We start from the raw sequence: 23,342 nt of genomic DNA, 5'->3' as shown, positions 1-23,342 counted from the left end.
GGGGCATCGAGCTGGCAACTTGTCACGGTAAAATCCACTGCCAGTCTTGAGTGGACTGGAGTTCCACTGTGGCGACCCCTAACTGGGATAAGCCAAAAGACTGCTGTTGGTATTTTAAGTTTATGTATAATAGTAAGGCTATATTGTTAGATGTGTGTGTGTATATATATATATATATATATATATATATATATATGCATATATTTTTAAGAATGCCTTTACTTCCTTTGTGAAGACTGAATAATACGTTTTTTACGGGGTCGTTTTTATGTTTTAAGTTTTATTGATTAATTGATCTCAAGGGAGGTTTGAGTATTTAAAGAGTGGGGGTTTCGGTGACTTATCTGATGAAGTTGTGGTGTACAGAGAAACCTCAGTGATTTAAGTTAATGGTTAATGTGTTTTATTGTGTTTGCTCTTAGTTTTTATTTTTAAGAGTTATACGTTTATATTTTTTATTGCTTCCCAGTACCTTGCTGTGTTTTTGGTGTTTGCTATGGACTCTTGTGCCACTTGTACATTAATTTTATATCCCCCAATGAAACTGCAGCGGTCTTGGAATATTCCACAACACTGTTGTTCTTGATGTGCAGAACTGTAGTAACTACAGAGGGATTAAATTGATCAGTCACAGCTTGAAGTTATGGGAAAGGGTAGTGGAAGCTAGGTTAAGAAGGAAGGTGATGATTAGTGATTAGCAGTATGGTTTCATGCCAGGAAAGAGCACTACAGATGTGATGTTTGCTCAGAGTGTTGATGGAGAAGTACAGAGAAGATCAGGAGGAGTTGCATTGTGTCTTTGTGGACTTAGAGAAAGCATATGACAGGGTGCCTAGAGAGGAGTTGTGGTATTGTATGAGGAAGTAGGGAGTGACAGAGAAGTATGTAAGAGTGGTACAGGATATGTACGAGGGTAGTGTGACAGCGGTTTGGTCTGCGGTGGGAGTGACTGATGCGTTTAAGGTGGAGTTGGGATTACATCAAGGATCAGCTCTGAGCCCTTTCTTATTTGCAGTGGTGATGGACAGGTTGACGGACGAGATCAGACAGGAGTCCCCGTGGACTATGATGTTTGCAGATGACATTGTGATCTGTAATGAGAGTAGGGAACAGGTGGAGAAGACCCTGGAGAGGTGGAGATATGCTCTAGAGAGAAGAGGAATGAGGGTCAGCAGGACTAAGACATAATGTATGTGTGTGAATGAGAGGGAGGATAGAGGAATGTTGAAGATGCAGGGAGTAATAGTGGCGAAGGTGGATGAGTTTAAGTACTTGGGATCAGCAGTTCAGAGTAATGGTGAGTGTGGAAGGGAGGTGAAGAAGAGAGTACAGGCAGGATGGAGTGGGTGGAGAAGTGTCAGGAGTGATTTGTGACAGACAAGTACCAGTAAGAGTGAAAGGGAAGGTCTACAAGAGGGTAGTGAGACCAGCTATGTTATATGGGTTGGTGACAGTAGCATTGACAAAAAGGCAGGAGTCAGAGCTTGACGTGGCAGAGTTGAAGATGTTAAGATTTGTACTGGGTGTGACGAGGATGGACAGGATTAGGAATAAGTATATTAGAGGGTCAGTCCAGGTTGGAAGGTTTGTAGACAAAGCCAGAGAGGCAAAATTACATTGGTATGGACATGTGCTGAGGAGGGATGCAGAGTATATTGGGAAAAAGATGCTAAGGATGGAGCTGCCAGGTAACAGGAAAAGAGGAAGGCCTAAGGTAAGGTTTATGGATGTGGTGAGAGAGGACATGCAGGTTGTTGGTGTGACAGAGCACGATGCAGAGGACAGGAAGAAATTGAAAGAGCTGATCCGCTGTGGCGACCCCTAATGGGAGCAGCCAAAAGAAGAAGCCGACTGATGTTCTTTTCTGGTTCCTTCAAGTACAAATTGATATCCTCTCCAAATAATGCCAACTTGTATTGAATGTTGTTCCAACTATATCCTTGAATTTCTGAGTTCCTTATTTTCTTTGCTAGTGGTTCTAAATGTAAAGCAGATAACTAAAGGAAGAAGGACACCCCGGCTTGGTTCCTCTCTTCAGACACAAGTTATCAGAGAGGAACCCTCTCAATTTGATTTTTGCCTTTAATCCTGCATATATCTTTTTTATTAGCATTATTGTATCGGGAAATGCAAGTGTTTTCATTGCACTGTTCATAAAATGCCAGCTAACTCTGAATGGTTTTTCTGCATCAAGACTTTCCAATAACAGTGGTATTTTCTTACATTCTGCTTCCCTCTGAATCATTATTGTTCTTTTTTTCTACCCTCCACAAAACCGTATTGGTCCATATTGATCTTGCCATTCTTTTAGCCATTATAGACACAAAAACGCTTTATAATTCATGGTTTAGAATTGAGATATGCCTATATGAAGCTGGATCAGATGGGTTTTTACCTTTTTTTAGGTATTACAGCCACAACAGTGTTTTTACAGGATGTTGGTGCCTCCCCTCCTTTTAAAATACATTTAAACAAAACCTTGCAGATTTTTATCACTTACTCTTAACTTCCAAACATCTACTGGAGTACACTTTGTTCCTGGAGACTTTTCTGTTTATTAATTTGTACATCCATCATTTTTATCTCAGCTCCTCCTATCTTAACTTTTGCTGAGCCTTATCTACGTCTAATATTGGCATATTTATCTTCAGTAAATACTTCCATTTGTACTTTTCTTTTATTTCCCCATTTCCCTGTTTTATACAAATTTTCATAAAATTTCCAAAATATCCATAATACCCATTTAGGATGTCTGGTAATTTTTATTGTTATAGGCTCCCTAAGTTTGGCAACAACTCCTTCTACTGTTTGTTGCCTGAACCATTGTGCCAAAATGTTTGCGCTCTGGAGTTAAACAATACAGTTGCTTAACAGCAATCGTTCTAAATTCAAACATATTGTCTGGGTACTCCCTTATTTTCTCTCTAGCACTTGTGTAGCCTCTTGTTCTGAGAGATCCCCCTTACTTTGTAAAACTAGCCAGATCTTTTTTTTTTTGCCCTGTTTTTAAGCTCTACTTTCATTTTATCCCACTTGCTAGCTATAATTTCTGGATACTTTCTATTTTCCCCAATAACACCTGAATCATTTCTACTACCCATTCCTTAAATTCCTCTCCTTTTAACAGGTAGGTGGGGAAGCACCAGTGTCTCGTCTTTACTTCATTACCTTGCATTTTTATCTTGGTAATTTTTGGTGCATGATCTGAAGTAGTTATTAGATGTTTATCAAAATTCTCAATTAAGTGGTCATGTTCCTATGAAGTACAAGTTTTATCATGTCTAAACTAGTTATTGTAATTTGGGGAATCATACATAAATTCTCTGAGTTCCTGCTACTGAATTCATGTCTTTCATGCCAAATAATCTTCATACATTTCTTAAGAAATCTACTATTATTTGTTATAGTTTCCCTTCTAATCACCCCAGATACATCCTCATTGTTGTAAATCAAAATCCAGTCACCACCTATAAGTATTTTCCCTGCTGAAAGCTGATTATTTCTCCCAATAATTTTTAAGCTCCAAAATAGCAGTTTTAGGTGGAATATAAATACATGCCAATGTAATCCTCATCCCTTGCCAGTAGCTCTTTACTACTACAAATCTGCCATTTATATTTTTTCCTCTTCACTCACTACTGTAACTCTTGTGGCAGTTCATGCAAGTAGTCCTCTTTTCCTTTGTCCCTGATATGCTACAGAATATCTGTCATGAAATCCTTCCTTTATCAAATTCACATGCTTATTTTTTCCAAATGCGTCTCCTGTAGCATTGCTTTTTGCACTCTGCATTTCTTAATATAGTTAAGTATTCTTTCCTTTTTGTCTATACCTAATGAGATCATTAACATTCCAAGGTAATATAGAAAGACCTCCATTATGGTGAGAAATTGTCCTTCCCACCTATTATATATGACAGCTGCTTTAAATGTCTAATTCCAGCTTTTGTGATACATGCACCCATTGTTTGGCAAGTCAGTCCTGTTTTGCAGGTTAATCCTTTATACAGTTTTTCAGTTTTTTTCCCTTATCAACACTGGAACCTATGTCACAATGCTTTTTTTTGTTTTGTTTTAATAACCCCCCCCCAACTAGAAGCCCAAAACACCCCCAAAACATAAACACAGATAACTATGTAAATCTTGAAGTAATGAAGTTTATCCCTCCTAATAGGGACATGTGTACCAAATAGCTGCTGGCACAGGCCCTAGTTAACCTGAAATTGAGGTTATCCATGCTATGATGCATGTTATTGCCCATGCTTCTACTTCTTCTAGTTGTTGTCTGTTCTTTTTAGCTTTCTTCCTTCTTCCCCCAGATGTAAAAACTACTTGAATGCTTTCGGAAGTCATTAACTTTTAGCCATGAAGAAACAAGCTTTTTATTTCCCTAAGAAAGAAAAAGGTAAATTAAGTCCTCTCTTGCAGCCTGAAATACCAACTATAACAGTTATTGCTAAAAGAAAACATTTCATTATATTCAGTGTTCTCATGTTTACTTGTTTCCACATTAGACTAAGCTAAGGGTCTTAATCCAGACATTCACCTACATAGAAGTAAGGGAAAGCATGTCAGCTCTACCTATATAATGATCTGTGTACTTGTACACCACCTCAAGAAATCAAGATCATAGCCTATTAACTTAAACATGCTTTTGTATAGCTTGCCTTCTCTTTTTGCACCTTAATGCATGCATTTCCTAATACCAAGAAAGACAGAAAAAAGCCATCTGTTTACTTCAACAACTTGTATACAAGAACAACTAAAATACTGTGCTATAAAATATGCAATTTATATTGTGAAACGTTTCATAGAAATACTGTTAAGAAAAAATGTTTAGCTTACAGTTACCTTTATTTTTCATTTTGCCTTCCCCCTCAAGAGTCCTTCCAAACAATGACATGAAGTGAGGCAAGATGAGTTGTAGACAAATTTAAGAAAGTCAACATAAGTCCGCTTATTCTTGTACAGTCATGTTTCATAAATGTGTTTGATGCTTTGCAATCTTATATTTATTTACTAATTTCCATGTGGACTTCTTTGAGAAGATCACCTAAGCAATGGATGAGGGCAAAATGGTTCACACTGACTACCTTGTCCGAGCCAATACATTTGACACAGTCCCCCTGTTGGACTTTGTTGCCAAACTTAAGAGGTTAGGTACAAGCTCATGTCACCTTGTGGATAGTCAGCTGGCTCACAGACAGGACCCAAAAAGTTAGAATTGGGGAGTCCACCTTTACAAAGAGGTCACAAGCGGAGTCTCTCAAGGATCGATCCTGGGACTCCTTTTTGGTATTTAGTTCTCTGAAGTCAGGCCAACGTCAATGAGCTCTGGTTGACTAAGATTGCAGATTAGGAGCGATCATTGAATCTCCCACTGACACAAATGTTCTCCAGGAAGGGCTGACACAGACAAACAACTGGTGCCAGAGCAATGGACTAAAACTAAATGCCAGGAAATGCAGAATAGTTTCCAGGGGTATATGACTTCCTGAAGGATACTCTCATATTGACAGCACACACCTAAGAGTTAACCCAGTAGTCAGGAACTTGGGAGCACATATAGACAGTAATTTAGCCTTTGACCATCATGTATATTCAGCAGTGCGAATATCATTCTGCATTGTGCAACTTATAAACAAAGGTATGGCATCTTGGTACAAAGAAGTCATTGTTTGATTGTATTCAGCATTCATCAGGCCTAGCATAGGTTCATAGGATAATACTAGGCTATTGGCCCAGAGGCCTTTTTAAGGCTAGCCAAGAATTTCGGCCATGTTCCCACAAAGTCATCACCTGTCTTCCCTGTCCAGCAGGGACACAAGTGGCATCCCAGGAAATCATGGAGTATAGTGCCTCATGTGGTGTGTACCTAACCAGGGATATACAACAGCTGGAATGTCCACAGAGGTTCCCGACTAAAAGAATACAGTGAGTAAGTAACATGTCCTATGCAGACCACATCAAGGCCCTTTCCCTATATTCTGCCTGGCATACAAGGCATTTTGAGACCCCACTCTAATGGACCTCCTGCATATCCACAAAACAAACAGTACCAGAATGACCCATTCTAAAGACTTAAACCTTGCCTTTGATATAAGTAGGAACTGCTAGAGAGACTGGTATGTATCCCAGAGACTACCTTTCTCTGGAACAGGCACCATTTGTGTGAAGCAGAGTTCCTCCCTAACCCAATCCAAGTATAACTTAGACAGCTGGATGGGGAGCAGGAAACTCATCCTTAGTTTGGCACCCATCTCTGTAATGGACACAGGCAGCCTGTAAATGGTTCATCACTCAGGCCCGTGCTTGTAAACATTTTACCTTCGGAGCCTCTGCTTACAGTTAACAAGAGTACCAGAACTTGTTAAAGATTTGGGATGCATAGCTAGGCTTAAAAAAGGTCTTTGTGGTCATTAGCTTAGTACTTGCCTATGAACCTGTTGTATCTTTCGGCTTTTCCCGGTTAGGGGTCGCCTCAGCGGGACTCCAGTCCGCTAATGATTGGCAGTAGATTTTTACGTACCGACTTGCCAGGCCTGACGCACAACCTTCAACAAAGGTATGCCCATTCACGCATGTCTCCACACAAGACGCTTTAGCTGAGAATCTAACAGGACAACGTCTTACTGTGAGGCGACAACGCTACCGCAGCACCACCATTCAAAAAGAAACAAAGGGAGGATGTGTATGGCCTCCAAATATGCAACAGAATCTTGAAGATTTAAGATTTTTACCTGAAGTGCTGGCATAGATTCTTTTATACCCAAAGCAGATGCCAAAGAATTTGTCCTCTGGTAGATTGCAAGTACTGGAAGTGTAATGGAGAAGAATGAGATACCTGGGAGCCTATGTTCTTAGAAGGTCATGAGTTGGCAGACTTTGCAGGGAATTTTTGCAGTACTGGGTTGGGAATACTGGGTGAGTGAATGAGTGTAACTAAGGAAATTATGTTTCTGACCTGGGGTACAGGGTCTGAGTTGCCTAGACCTACTAAAGTCCTCGTTAATTTTAATTCAAATAGCTGACAAAAAAGCAATTACTAGACAATGGAAATTTTAAGTATAAACCAACCTTACTTGAAGTAGTGAACATTGTAATGGAGATAAATGAAAAGGAAGCCAGGTCTTTAGAAAAGGGTAGGGGTAAATTGCGTAGAAAAAAGGAGTTGTGAGAACAGTACATACAAGAAAGTGTTTTGGAGGAAGAATGATGCTTAAGAGAAGGCACAAATTGTTTTATACAATGTAATCAAAAACAGACATTGCACAAATGAATGTATATGATGTATAATGTTTGTAAATGTGAATTTAAGATGGTTTGATTGCTTTTATATAAATGTAGGTTTGCCTATGTCACAAGTGATAGTTCAATAACTTTTTTTTTAATGGGTATGGTGAAAAGATACTGGTCTGCTTAGTGTACTTCACTGAATAAAAAGATAGGGGCTTTGTATTTGAGCAATATGTATGCATGATTAAAGAAAGCATTAGATTTTCCTTATTACCTTTATTTTTTCAGATAGGTGTCCAAGGTGACATTTTTGTTTGAAACTGGGGCATGATAGACATTGACAATGAATTTAAAATGAGTGCTTAAGCAAGGCATCATTTGTAGTGTACTAGTTCTTTATTGGTGGAGAGTTGAGAATGATGGTAGTACTTCACGATCGGAGAAAGTTATTCGGGTTTCTTCATATCTTTTGTTTATTCCAATGGGTGATAGAGGTGATCCACTTGGTCAAAGCAGGGGTACGATACAAATTGGTGGAGAATGAAACAAGTAGTGCATGAGAAAATGATAATGAGATCTGGTATATTTATTATGGTATTCCCCTATGGGTTGACCCTGTAAATTGGTTAAGGAAGAAAGAATATGATGGCTAGACATTGATTTATATGGTATGTGATTGAATAAAGAGGGTAAATAGAGGATGGCTGGCTTTTAAGGACAGAAGTGTCTAGACGTACTGGTTGATTATCAGCATGACATAGTCATGGGCAGCTTAATGGGCAAAGACACCAGTTTGCTGATGAAGGGATTTTTAGAATCTGGTTAGGAAGTACCACAGTATTAGTGAAGGATATTAATAATGGAAAATATATATAAATTGCTCATGAAATTATTTGAATTGGTGTTAGGAAGGCACATAATTATAGATGTGATAGTGTTCAATCTCGCCGTTTGTTCTTACACATGGGTTCGGAGCCGATCCTCGGCTCCGTGCCGGCCTCTTGCAAGCTCTGCATCGAGAAGAAGCTCGAGACAATCTAATACCCACAATCCCCCTCTGCCTTTACCTCAGATCTAGTTTGCCGCTGCTGCATACGCATCGTTGGGAGCTAGCTCGAGAGTTTCTAAGCTAAGATATAACTTTTTTTGTTGTATTTTATTAAGGATTCTAGTCTAGTTGATATTATCAGTGTTAACAAGTGTGATTGTGTTGTGGTTCCGTTAATTCTTTGGTACCGTTAACCTTATTTATCGGTATTTTTGTATCGGGGCCTACACCCTTCATATCTTACCATATTGAGACAAATTTTTACCGGATTTGACAATTACTCGATTGTGACTAATTTTTTTCGGATTTGACTGTGTTTTTCTGGAGTTGTCTTTTATTCTACAATGTCTGAGAAGGCAAAGTCTGGTTTCAAGCGTTGCCAGTGTGGCCAAAAAATGTCGGTCACTGACAACCATAGTTCCTGCGTCTACTGCCTTGGCCCTCTCCACTTACAAGAGGATTGCTCCATCTGTCACTCTTTTAGTGGGAGGGTCATGACAGATAGGCGCAGGAAACTGATGGACAGAGGTCTATTGAAACCGGCTTTCCAAGAGGCTTTGGATGCTTCTGACCAGGCATCGAAGTCCTCTAAGGAATCGAAGACGTCGGAGCCTAAGTCATCGGCTCCGAGCTCTTCTTCAAAGGTTAGATCACCGGTTCCACAGACTTCGGGGCCGAGTGTTCAACTGGTATCGGTTCCTGAGCCTCGAGTCTTGGAACCGTGATGGAGCTCCTCCGCCATATTGAGGTCGGCACCGTCTTCGGTTCCTTCGACCCATTGTTCCTCCAAACTTCGGATGTCGATGTGGATCGCGTGGTGCAGAAGTTGTTGGAGCATGCGGCCCGGTCTAAACTTATGTCGGTTTCCACCCAGTTGGTGTCGAAACTTGAAGGCCTTCCTGTATCTCCATCCATTCCTCCTCCGAGACCGATTCAGTCTTTGGAGCCGGAAGAGGCTGATCTACTGATTGTGGAGCCCTCGGGTCCAGAACCGTCTTTTTCTCGGTCTGTTCCTCACCTCGACTCCGTCCGGACCTGGTACCGGAGTCTCGGAGCCGACGGTCTGTTCTTGGTTCCGGGGCGAGTCGAACCGACGTGTCGGTTCCGACTCTCCTCGGGCCTCGCACGGATCGATTCGGCTCCGTCCTCGGGTCGATGCCTTCGTGCCCGTGTCGGGATTCTTCCCATTTCTTCGAACCGGGAGACTCTTCGATCGGGACCCAGGAGCGTTCGACCTGATGAGGAAGGTGTTGTCTACCCAGACAACCACATCAGTGGAAGCAGTTTCTCCTCCCCATAAAGGGCCTTTGTCTTCATCTGCACCCACGGCCACATCCAAGCGCCGGGCACCAGTGCCTCAGCCACCCCTGGAGGTGCCCCCTCTTCCTCCGAGGCTTCTTCGGATGCTCCCCACGAAGAAGTCCCTAGGAAGAGATTGTGTAAGAGGAGACACTTGGATTCTCCACAGGAATCCTTGACATCTGATACTGACTTAGATGAGTCAGAGGGGTCCCCTAAGTCACCTTCAGAAGATGTCTTTTTCAGACATTTTGGAGATCCTGAAACAGAGAGGTGACTGGCAGTCCCTTCCCCCTTCTGAGGATGAGGCAGTTCTGCTGAAGGCATTTGGTGCTCGCCCTTCCTCCTCCTGGGTCACTCCGCCCTTGACGAACTAATGGAACTTATTGCTCAAGGGCGTGGGAGACTCCTGACACAGTGGAACCTGTTCCAAGAAAACCGAACAAGTACATCACAGCACCTCAGGATAAGTCCTACCTTACAAAAGGAGTTCCAGTAGACGCTATGGTGGTGGCTGCAGCCACGAAAAAGGAGATGTCGGAGTCTTCTTCGCCTGTCCATCCGCCTAATAAAGATTCTAGGACGATGGATAGATATGGGAAGCGCATTTTTAGTTCAGCGGCTTTTTCCATGCGGTCCCTGAACTATTTGACCCATTTTACACGGCAGCAGAGGGATCTAGTCAAAGAGTTGGGAGATACCCTCCAGGGTACTACAGATGCAGCTGTCTCAGAGAAAGTGACAGCGCAACTTAATACCCTAACATCGATTGTTAACTCGTCCATGAGGCTGATTTCCTACGCAGCGAAGGTTCGAGTAGGGCAGCAGCTTCAGCGATTGCTCTTCAGACAATCCTGGATGCGCCTATGCTCCTTTGCAGAAGCCTTCAAGTCTTCCTTTACAAACGCCCCATTTGACGGTGCCACTCTTTTGGCCCCAAGGTAAAGGAGACCCTTACCCGGTGTGAACAAGAGGGAAAGACTCTGTCTGCTGTCGGAGTCCGTTTTTCCACCCCAACCAGACCGTACCCCAAAGGGCAACGCGGTGGGAAAATGTGGTTTCGAAAACCCCAAGGGTCTTACTCAGGCACACAGGGTGATGCCCCCTCTAGAGGCAGAGGAGGGGGCAGAGGTGGAAGACGCTGCCCTGGCGGCAGAGGGGGTCCGCAACATCAAGGTGACAGGGAAACACTCCCTGGTAAACCTTTCCAGCACTCCTGAGAGGAGGCCCGACTGTCCTGCTCTGGAGGCAGTCGGGGGTCGCTTAGCTTTATACCCTCAGGCCTGGCAAGATATAACTACAGACAAGTGGGTAAAAGCGAGTTACCAGAGGTTACTCCATACCCTTCCTATCCTATCCCATTCCAAAGAAAAGACTCCCAGATGTACCGCCCCATCTGCGAGAGCCAGCAGCTTAGAAATTTCAAAGCTGCTAGAAAAAAAGAGTCATCCAGCCAGTCCCAGCGGACCAGCAAGGATTCGGGACTTACTCAAGGTTCTTTTTAGTTCCAAAGAAAACACGGGACTGGAGGCCCATTCTAGACCTAAGCTACCTCAATACTTTCGTCAAGAAAGAAAAGTTCCGAATGGTCACGCTTCAATCGATCCTTCCATTCTTACAGAAGGACGAGTGGATGTGCTCAATAGATCTAGAGGACGCATACTACCACATCAAAATGGCTAGGGCATCCAGAGATCATTTGCGCCCGGCTGGGAGCCAGTCACTTTCAATTTCGAGCCCTGCCCTTTGGTCTGACCTCAGCCCCAGGGTCTTCACCAAATGTATGGCAGTGGTAGCGTCTCACTTGAGACGTCAGGGATTCCAGGTGTTTCCGTATCTGGACGACTGGCTCCTTTCGGCCACCACCCGGCGTCAACTACTGCAGGCCAGAGACCATGTTCTTCAACTGTGTGTTCACCTAGGGATCTCCGTAAATTTCGGAAAATCCTTACTTCAGCCATCACAAAATATCTTGTTCATAGGAGCAGAGTTAGACACACGTCAATTAATTCTGAGGCTTCCCCCAGAAAGGATATTATCACTGCAGACTCACATACGTCTTCTACTCTTGTCAAGGAAATCTCCTGCAAAACTAGTACTAAAGGTGTTGGGCCTCATGTCAGCCTCCCTTATTGCAATTCCCCTGGGAAGGCTGCACATGAGAGTCCTACAATGGCTACTGTTTGCTCAATGGTCATTTCAACAACTACCTCTAACACACGAGATTCTTATAACAAAGACTTGCAAAACAGATCTAAACTGGTGGCTTCAAACGTGCAACCTTTCCCAGGGGAGACCGTTTGTGCTACCCACGCCCACAGTTACGGTGACCACGGACGCTTCCCTGATAGGGTGGGGGGGCATCTTTCAGGGACAGACAGTACAAGGCGAATGGACCAATTTGGAGTACAATCTGCACATCAATGTTCTAGAGTTGAGGGCAGTGTTTCTAGCGTTGCAACACTTTGCTCCCCTTCTTCCTCTAGGGACTATTGCAGTTCAGACGGACAACATGTCGGTAGTCTGGTACATAAACAAACAAGGGGAACCAAGTCCTATCAACTATGCAGAGAGGCCATGAGAATTTGGCAGTGGGCGGAGTCCACGGTCGCTTTCTAATAGCAACGCACATCCCGGGGTCATCCAACGTCATAGCCGACAGGCTGAGCAGAGCAATTCTGTTACCGCACGAGTGGTCTCTAAAACAGTCAGTGGCGAAAAGGATTTTTCGCGTGGGGCCAGCCTTCCTGCGACCTGTTTGCGTCTCCAATGAATGCCAAATGCAGGAGCTACTTTGCCCTATTACCCCTCCAGGGAAGTCCCCAGGGGCGCACTGGTTCTGATTGGCCCCGGGACTCCTATCGCATTTCCCCATTTCCTCTGATATCGAAGTTTCTCCAGAAAGCCAGGAACCTACACAGGACGATAATCCTCATTGCTCCATTCTGGCCTCGTCAAATTTGGTTTCCCTTCCTGAAAATACACTGCATTCGGGGACCCTGGATTCTGGACCCAGAGCCAGATCTATTGCCTCACTCGTCAGGGGTTCCCCAGCTCGCTCCTGTCACTCCATCTAGCAGCTTGGCTGCTCCAATTCCCAACTTAGCCAGGTCTGATCTTTTGTCACCAGCAGTCCAGGATATATTAGTGGCTTTGCATAAAGCTTCCACTACTAAAACATATACTAGCAAATGGAAACGGTTTGTATTCTGGGCAATACACACCATGTGGATCCTTTATAGCTCCTTTGAATAAGATATTAGAGTTCTTAACAGACTTATTTCATCAGGGTGCTTCTCCTGCTACTCTAAGAGTTCAATTGGCTGCCATTTGAATTTCCATGTGGAAGAATGTGGAGCTCCTATTATGGCTCACAGACTTTGTAAAGCCTTTTAAAAGGAGTTTTCATATTAGACCACCGGTCAGATCTCCTACGTCACCTTGGAGCCTAAACTTGTTGCTATCTAAATTAATGTTGCCCCTTTGAACCTGCCTCTTCTTGCCCATTAAAATTTTTGTCCTGGAAAACTCTCTTTCTGGTAGCCATTACTTCTGCTAGGCAGTGTCTGAACTTCAGGCTCTCTCCATCAAGCACCCTTATTTGATCTTTCACTCTGACAGAGTTTCTCTTGAACCAATTCATCCTTCCTCCCTAAAGTATGTTCTATTAACAATATTAATCAGTCCATTGAATTACCCACTTTCTTCAAAACCACTCCAACAAAATGGAGTATATGTTACACAAATTGGATGTTCACAGACAGCTAAGGTTTTATTTGGATAGAACAAAAGATCACAGGAAAACAGATCAACTCTTTGTGGCTTTTGCTGATAGCAGGAAAGGACTTGCAGTTACCAAAAGAACTCTTTCTAAATGGTTAACGGATTGTATAATCTATGTCTACGATTCTGCAAATCAACCCTTTTACACAAACCCAAAGGACATTCCACAAGGTCAATATCTACGTCTTTGGCTCATGCAGCTCGCCTACCTCTGGATGCTATTTGTGCGGCTGCTACCTGGTCTAAGCCACATACATTTATTTCTCATTATAAAGTAGACAAGGTTTCTAGAGACAGGGCAACCTTTGGTTCCACTGTGCTCAAGAACGTCCTCCGTGAGTTCCTCAGGATCAAGGAGCTAGGGACGCTACCCATGTGTAAGAACAAACGGCGAGATTGAACACTATCACATATAGAAGTTATGTCCTTACCATAACGTTCCATGTGGAGTGTTCATCTCGCCTTTGTTCTTACAGTCCCACCCTCCCACCCTTAGGAAGAACGTTCTTTGATGCCTGGCCAGAAGCATTTTTTGCTACTGTTATTATTCTGTGTACATACGTGGTTTACACATATATTTTTATATGTGTCTGTTTATATATGTATAGGTGTATAGCATGAATGTGCTATTATGTAGACTGGTTTGCTTGCAAACTAGATCTGAGGTAAAGGCAGAGGGGGATTGTGGGTATTAGATTGTCTCGAGCTTCTTCTCGATGCAGAGCTTGCAAGAGGCCGGCACGGAGCCGAGGATCGGCTCCGAACCCATGTGTAAGAACAAAGGCGAGATGAACACTCCACATGGAACGTTATGGTAAGGACATAACTTCTATATTTTGCAGTTGGGGTGGTTGTAAAGGAATTTGAGATGTTGAATGGTGCATGTAGCTTTCACCAAGTCAAGAAAAGAAGTTGTGTCCAAACAAAGAAATTGTTGGATGATGCATTTTCATCGGGTAACAAATAAAATCAAAGACTCGAAGATGGCCTGACATCTATAGAATTCTGTTATTGGTAGTGATTGCAATAGCACTGTAAAGACAGGATGAATGTTATTGAGAACTGGAGGTGTATATATATATATATATATATATATATATATATATATATATATATATATATATATATATATATATATGGTATAAATGATGAATTGGTAATACTTAGCCAGCATTTGCTGTAGTAACAGAAATATACTTTTTCAAAAACGTAATGAGCTTAGATTATGCAGTTTCTTTGCAAAAAGGTGTCTGTGAGCAAATCCCTCTTTCTTGGTTATAGTGGTCTGTAAACTTCCTTTGAACCAGTTCGTTCAGGTAAATTTACTCCACCTAGACAAAGTAAAGAATTGCTTGTTGCATGAAAATTCACAGAAGTTTTAGGTTTCTTAGGCATTTGGAGTAGTTCTTTGCTCTTCATGGTAGGGAAAGAGTGATAGCTAGTAATTAAGCAGACTTTTCCAGGTGTTTAACTGCATTATGTCTTGTTAAATAATCCACTTACTGGAGAGATTAGGGCTCACTCAACCAAATCAGTAGGTGGTACAGCAACAATCTTTAGAAATGTATCTGCCAAGTGTACTTGTGAGGCTGTTACTTGGACATCTTTCACAGCTTTTTTCCCAAATGCTACAGGTTGGATGTCCTTCTAGAGGAACTACAGAATTTACTTTGGCTGTCTTTCAGGGCAGAATTTATAACTTTATGGGGTACCTGGGGGAACTGAAGGTATACTGCTAGTGATACTATTCCACTCGTATTACATTTCTTGCATCAATGCTGTTACAATGGCTGTAGTATAGTTGTGGGACCACTTGCTGTAAGGATAGATACTTCAATAATAGGAAAATTGCTTCAGGAGGGGTTCTTAGCATTCATCCTATTCAGTGTTTTTCTCCTAAACCCACTGGCTTTTCTTATATTTGTGCATAATTTCTTTGGGGGGATTTATAAGCTGATTTGTTAATTGTGTAACTTTTTCTGATGCTGATGTAGCTGGTCATGTGAGCATTTGCTGGGACAGCAGCTGTGTTGCCCTTTTCTGGGCTCATAAAAAGCAATGGAGAAAGATACTTGGTGCTCTTGCTTTTACAGCTAGGCTCCTGTCCTCTAATGGCCATGCCTTGAAACCTGCAACTGCATACTGGTTCTAAGTAGAAGACCGTTATTTTTTCCTGTGTTCTGACTGCTTCCTACTTTTTAAAAGTTTACATTTCCTTCCCTAGGGAAAGACAGAGTCCATCACGGTTGTTAAGTTGTTAAGCTGCTTTGACGATCTTGTTGCTGTTGGAACAGCATCGGGCAGAGTGACTGTTTTTCAGCTTGTCTCTCTATTACCAGGAAGAAACAAGCAGGTAAGCTTAAGAAATGAGCCATGTCTTATGTCATTTATAGGGATACACAAGTATTGAATGCAGTGTTGATCTTTTTATGGTACCAATAATGTGTAGATGTGTGAACTCCTCTATGTAAAACTGAGACCCGGGTTTGAATCTGGCTTGGCGCAAGGAACACAATTTAAGACATAGGTAAATGATTTTCCTGACACAATACTGTAAAAATGATTTACTGTTAAAGCCCATCTTTAAGAAACTGTTTTTTTATGTTTTATAAATATGTTGTATTCATGCATAACGCGTGTTTGTGCGCTATATGTATTTATCAGTTGTAGTGAAAAGCAAGCTCTTGCTTCAAGATGTTTAAAGCAGATGTTTGGTGCCTTCTTAGCAAACTTTCCACTTTTCCTGAATGTCTTTTGGGGACCACCTATCGCTGACTTCAGCATGTTTGTATGTAAATGAAGAGTAACTTGTCTTCTGTAGCCTGACTGGTCTCGACTCCTTGAATTCACAAGTTTTGGAATGTTTTTTCCTTAATTGGCAGTACTGCAAGATCACAGTTGTGTGCTCTGTCTTTTTTTTTTTTTTTTTTTTCTTTTTAACCCTTGCAGGGTGTTTGTTTTTTCCTATGATTTAGAAATTAATACAAGTTAAAAGGGGTGTGGGTACAGCTCTTCATATGGGGGGAGGGGTTCACCACTGCTCATGTCCTACAAAAAAATGTTATTTCAAATAAACTTCACCATTTGGTTCTGTCTAGTGGTGTAAAAAAAATGTTCAGGCTTAAAGTATACCCAAGACTGGTATACTTCTGTAACTACATCACAAGTCTTTAGGAATAATAATACTAAAACTACCTTTTGTGCAAGGATAATACTTTCTAAATACATCAGATATTCATTCAGTCCTGAAGACAGAAGAGCCCTTAAGATAATAAACATTTCTCTTTGGTGGCTAAAATTCTTATCTAGTCTTATTTGTAGTTGGCCCTGTTATTCTGCCAATACCATTAAATGTGTGTGATGCTCCAAAGTGTTTCAATTAATGCTTAAATAAAGAGTTATGTTCTCTTTTATAACACTTAAATGCTCAAACATCCTGGGGAATTGTCCCTGCATCAAAAGCAAAGAAGCACATAATACCAAATTACACATTCAGTACAATGTGTAATCTATCAGCACTCCTAAACCTTTTGACATCAGACATTTGACGAACAATTTTAACATGTTTACAAAAAAATTAATTCCCCATTAATGAGCTTTCTTTTGAATTCTCATATGCAATAGTACTTTGAATTAATTCCTTGAATATGTTTGTCTCAAAAATTAAGAGATGACCTCCTCTCATGAGAACTTTCATCACTCAGCCAGCATATTGGACAATTCAGAACTGGAGTTTAAAATATCCCAGTGTTTTATAGGAGGCCTGCAATTTAGGGGTGCCCCTTCTCCCACCTGTATGAGAACTTCTATATCTCAGCCAGTTTATTGGGCAGTCCAGAATTGTGATGCAGAATGTCCCAATGTTTAATATTTTTAATGATGGATAGTATTTTACCATTGTTAGTAATAAACAAAAAAATTGTTTAGGATCTGTGTGAGAATCATTACAATTAAGCAATCCCATTCTTTAACTAGTGTCTAACATACTAGCTTTTGAATACAATGCTGCTCATAGCCCTGTCCGTAAGACAGTGGGGTAGTAGTTTTGCTGACCTTTTTTTTTTTTTTTAAGTAAGTCATCCTTCCCTGAACAAATTCTTCATGATCTAAGAAATAGGCTGTGGGTATGTTACTTAAGGTATGTTTTGGATGACAACCATTGACTTAAAATACGTTCCTTCAGAAAGTCTTTCTGTAAAGTGCAGAATTCAGCATTCCTTAAGCATCCCTTGTTAAAAGTTTATCTAAAAAGTATACTACACAATTGATAGTAAAGTGTAAATTTGATACACCCACTCAATTGATGTGACTCAGCTATATCTGATCTCTGTATTATCCAAAAGTCCTACAAAAATTTGAACATCATATCCATTGATGGCAAGTATTGTGGTTTACATCGTAAGTCATCTTTTCTCAATTTCCCATAAACAGGTCCATATAAATTAGTGCAGATGAAGTACCATTACAGTCCCTTGTAATTGCAAATAGCATTCATTGTTGAAATAAAAAAAGTTCTTAGAAAGAACTTGATCAGTAAGATGCAATAAAAAGATATTAAACCAGCAGATGAATGTTGGCTTTATTCCAGTGGTCCCTGGTGACTTCAGAGTATGGGGTGAGGCTGCAGGAAGTAACTAAATGGATAGGGTTCTATTGTGTAAGGCTAATGATTGACCTGTGATAAGACAAATGTTGGGGTCATTTACTTTCATCTGCAGACTGCCACAGTATGTACCCATTCATTATAGCCAGTTAATGCCTATGTATACATCAGATATCTGACTGCAATCAGCAAGGCCAGCCTTGGGTGAAATGGAGCTCTAGACAAAGGACTGCATCGCCCCACCACCATTCTACAAGAGTTCCCCCTGTACTTCCTCTTTTTTCTGTCCAGCTTGGCCCCATACCATGCAGTTTACTCCTTTCTTGTTCTTTTCACACACTGCTTTTTTAGCTTTCACCCAATGTTTTTACACACCTAAAGGACCAAGACCCCACTCTAATAAACCTAGAGGAAGTGACAATTAAGGGGGGGATTGGGTGGCTGCAGTGTCCACAGAGCTCATGGGGTGTAGATGCTCTGAGGAGCTTTGAGGAGCTTTTTACAACCTTTCAAACTAATGATAGCCTGACCAAAAAAAATCCAAGTAATGATAGAAATTCAGTAGTCTTTTTTTTTTCTTTTGAAGAAAAATAAGTTGTGTCTAAAGCTTAATGTTCAAAGCTAACAAAACAGTAGTCCCTGAGAAGACAGATGCTTGCAAGGATATGTAAATCTTGTCTAAGAATAGTACTTGCCTTCTGTGATGCCCCAGCTCTGGCCTAGTAATCAAGGAGCCTCAATCCTCACCACTGGCAACAGTGGGGGATGTACACAATGTGAGGATGACAAGTACACACACAGTTGTACATCTCCAAGGCCAGCCTGGTTGTCCTGATTGCTAGTCTGTGATGAAACTGTGTCCATAGCTACAATACTTTCTGCCTTAGGTTGGCATGCACCGCTCCTTTAGCTTGGCACATCTCGGCCAACTCACTCTTTGTCAGCTTGCCATACTCCTCTGCTGACTTGCTTGTCTGCTCTCCCTGACTAACTAAGCTAACAAAAAAATAAAACAATTGTGATGTAAAACTCTGAATGCTCACTGCATGGCTGAGAGTACAAGCACCTTCAGTGACCACTGTACACGGACTACAGGAATTCAATATCCACACCACTGCAAGCCAATTAATATGTGATGTGGCTATCCCACCACTGCCAACCAGTTAATATGTGACACCCCAGCGCTGGCCCAGTAATCAAGGAGCCTCAATCCTCACCACTGGCAAAAGTGGGGGAGATACACAATGAGAGGATGACAAGTACACACACAGTAAAGTGCAGTTTCCCTTAAGAGCACACAGAGGCCACAGTCAGTCTGGGACTGGTTTCTCCCTCTGTCTCCAGATCCCCAGTAAGACTCCACTCCCCACTGGCACAGCTATAGGGTTGAGATAGCTGAGGGCCAAGCCAAAACCTCCAGCACCCTCTGTCCAACCAGTGCTTCTTGTCCAAGTAGCTGACACACACACACTTTGAGATTTGATTTGTATACAAACACACACACAGCAGTGTAATGTTACTATTATCTAAATGTTAGTCTGACCAAGCAAGGCTATTGGAGTGGCCTGTACATTGTCACGAGATAGATATGCAAGTGCACTAAGAGCTTAAATATGTCTCACAAATATCAGCCACAAAGACTGGTTTAAATATATTTAATAATAAAAGAACAAGACAATACTCCGTAAATCCAACACAGTTACTTCAGAGTTCAAAATCACAGGAAGTATTTAAAACAACATTGCAGGGCAGTCTCAAATAAATAAAGAAAACCTCTAAACTAATCTTTACTATATTCCTATCCAAATGTAAAAAGGGTTACCATGCCCTAAGAACTTGCAGAGCAAGGCAAATGCAGATGGTGATGATGAGTGGATGTTCTTGCTAAGTCCAAGACGAAATACAAAATGCACAGTCTCTCTTAAGTTAAGTTAAGGGGTTAACTTGAGTGACATCACTTTTTGTCACCTGAGTTCAGTTCCCAGGCTAAAACAGAAACTAACAGAATTTAACATCTCTGTGTCAAAAATACACATCTCTCAGATGTTTGCATATCTTGGAAGTCGTAAAACAATGCAACACTTTTACATTTTAAATATAGTAATTACTTATTTCAAGACAATGCAAACACTGCTAGCTCTAGACATTGTGTCTGCTACACAGATTCTGAGAGAGACATTTTATAGCACAATCTTAAAGCAATTTAATTTCAACTTTTCTTGTAGTTTTGCAAGTTAACCCTTTTATGTTCTAGTTTCTACTGTTAAAGCATACATTTGCACAGGTATATAGTTTATATGCATTTCTCTTCTAAGTCAGCAGGGCATGCTGTGGCTACATTTTAGCTCTGCACATAACGTATAGTTCTGTATAAATCATATCAATATTCGCAAATAACTTAGAATTATTTACAAAATTCCAGATAGATGGGCTGGCAATATTTCCCTGTATCACACCTTCCTACTCCTCAAAAAATGTTTTATGCCACTCTGGTGTTAGATTGGGATAAAAGTTGAAGTAGAAATGGCCAGAAACATGCATTATGCATGCAGGTGTCTGGGAGAAGAAACCCCACACAGAAATAAGGGGTGTAAGCAGACTTCTTACAGAAGGAATCTTAGCCAAAAGATCAATATGACAGCTAAGAGCTGTTAGATAGCAAGAGTTATGGGGTGCAACACTATGCCAATGATCAGTTGCTATCATGCACATCTTGCCCTGGCCACCAAAGATAGCCACTTATTGAGTACAGTACTGATGGTGTACTTTGGAAAGTGAAAATATTATGGCCAACTTGCTACTGTTATATGCACAGCAGCCCCCCCCAACACCATTTTCATCACGTTTAGTTCCAGTGTTTATCAGTTAAACTTTATTGGCAGTATACACCTGAGATGTCACAATAGTGAAGTATTCTGGCTGTCTTCACACACATGCATACTACTTCTGCAAAGCTAGAATGATAGGTTAATTTAAACAAATGTCAACAGTGTCACTCAGTTTCATCCACAGACAGACCTTGTACCCATCTATTAAAGCCAACTTTATTGACTGTATATTACAACATAATAAAGTAAGAGCTGACCGCAGTAATTTTATTTTTATCCCATCACACTTACACAGATGTGACAATCTGTTACAGCCACCTGTATGACTGACTATTGTGCCAAATGAATGAATAAATAACTGCCACTCAGGAATGTATTATCTCGGCTCACTGCTGCTTGAATATAATCTGCAATTTACTACAGCCCCATTCCCCATGTGCCTCTTAACTCAAAAATCAAGGCAAAAGTTAAAATAATGGTGCACAAAAGGCCAAAATGAAGCTGATTAATGATTCTCTCTATCTAAACAGGAGTGTGTATTGGTGGACTAAGCCTAACTCTGGACTGTTTTGAAAATAGCCCGGTGCAGATTAAGCAGTTTTTTATTTTTTATGTTTTTATTTTGGACAGATATTCTGTGAACTCTGCAGTGCCCAGAACAAAACCAATTTTTTTTAATCTAAAAATAATAGTCAACTTATCTTTCTAAATTTAATATAATTTCTTTTACTTTTCTAATGGGGGGACTGCAGCCCAGCACCCAATACCCATGAAATGGCCCTGATTTATTCAACCAATATTCCAGCACTTTAATCATGACCAGTGGGATACTCGTAAAAAGAATTCACGTCTAATGTACACATGATCCATGACTTTTCTAGCTGCACTTAATAATTTTCAGGAAGTTGTAGGGGGGGAAAAGGCAACCAAGAAAATAGGCAAAGGTTCAGTTAGTTAACTACTGCCTGAACAGTAGATGTGACTAGCTGGTTATCAGCCTTTTTATGTACTTTTGGGAATATGTAGAAGTATTGTAGTTTAGAATCATTCACTGTTTTGATCCCTTCTCCCAAATCCAGTTTTAATAGAAATGTTGATTTCTATTCTGAATTTGAATGGGAGTCTTCAATACCAGCTTGCAATAATATCTAGCATAAGTTTGTTGTGTTAAAAAATTATTACTACAATTTTTCCTATCCCAAACTACTATACTGCCCTTCTTGTCTGATTTTTTATAATCTCGGTATCTTTATTTTGCTGCAAGTCCTTTAAACTCTGGCTCAATCCTTGTGTGTTAAATTATCTTTACCCTTCATGAAAATGAAATTGGTTTCTTGTAAATGGCTCTGCTGTAGCATTTTCATGCTTAAAAATATTTTCAGATTTGGTGATCTACAAATAGATTTACTGTCAGAAACTGTTTGACATTTAAATAGATAAGCAGGGAGAACAAAATTTAATTCTTAAGAGAACCTTCTTTCTGAGCCATCAGTTTTTCTGAGCACATTAGTTTCTCAAAGCCAGCATGTCCTTATTTCCTTTTTATGCTTCTTGCAGGGGCATCTTAAAATATTTTTGTACACTAGTTGCAACTGGGAAAAGCAGAAAGACATTACTAGTAGCAGTGCGAACTGCAAACTAGTGTGTGATGTGGAAGATGTGATGATTCACAGAACTTGGAGCAGCACACATGGGTGCTTGAGTTCCTCTTTTTAAAAAAAAAACACTTTTCTTGTCTTCGAACTGTTATAAAAATTAAGAAGACTGCAGGCATCTATGAAGATGCCCAGAAGTCATTGCAGTTTAACCCCAGTAAATTGGAATCTGACTGGACTGCTAAGTCAGCAGCTACGTCACGTAATCTGAGTACATGACATGGCTGCTGATTACTCCTCTTGCTCTCGCATTCTCTTCCTGTCCTTTAAGTTAACTTTACAGTTAATTTGCGAGGGAGAGAGAGAGAGACTATATATCAAGAAGAAACGAAATGAAAGACTGACTTAACGGATAATTTTTCAGGTAAGTAAAAGATTCCTGGGCAAAGAAGATTTATTTATTTTTTTCAATCCAGTACTGTGGAGGGAAAATTTTTTTTTTGGCGGGGCTGACAAGATATATTGTGCATTTTTGTTTTTTTTTTCCTGGCAGAATCAACCATATAATTTGTGTGTTTAATTACTATTTCCTGGCAGGATCAACCGGATAGTTTGATGCAGGACTTGAATAAATTTTGTTTATAACATTCTGGGCCTAGAGTCTGGCAGGGTCAACCAGGTAGTAGTAGGTAGTCTGTGTTCTAGGGGCTGCTATGATTTTTTTTTTTAATGTGTTTTGGGAACTGTTGATTTTTTTTTTTTATAAATATAATACACTGACTGGCATGGTCAACCAGATACTAGTGTCTGTGTTTTGGGGGCGGTTGATGAAATTTTTTGTTTTTATTTTTTTAACCTAATATCTTTTTGTATGGTTAATCAAGATAAATTAGAACTGTTGGTCCAGGTTTTCTTGCTGAAACAAACTGTACTCTTGCACGAGTACAATGT

At 40.8% G+C, this 23,342-nt stretch overlaps 1 protein-coding gene across 1 annotated transcript in view; it reads left to right on the top strand.

Annotated features, from left to right (window-relative positions):
- The window catches only part of TECPR2 (tectonin beta-propeller repeat containing 2), a gene marked incomplete in the record, with an annotated part of 1,535,154 nt that overhangs the window by 83,276 nt on the left and 1,428,536 nt on the right, over positions 1 to 23,342 (top strand). Inside the window, 1 exon segment of the mRNA XM_044074534.1 lies at positions 15,590 to 15,718. Coding sequence (XP_043930469.1) covers positions 15,590 to 15,718 — 129 coding nt within the window.

The sequence above is a fragment of the Protopterus annectens genome, chromosome 6.part0 (genome assembly GCF_019279795.1).
Source record: "Protopterus annectens isolate FY-2018-M chromosome 6.part0, PAN1.0, whole genome shotgun sequence".
Taxonomy (NCBI): Eukaryota; Metazoa; Chordata; order Ceratodontiformes; family Protopteridae; genus Protopterus; species Protopterus annectens.
Note: the sequence above shows the minus strand (reverse complement) of the source record. Positions and strands in the feature narration are given on the sequence as shown.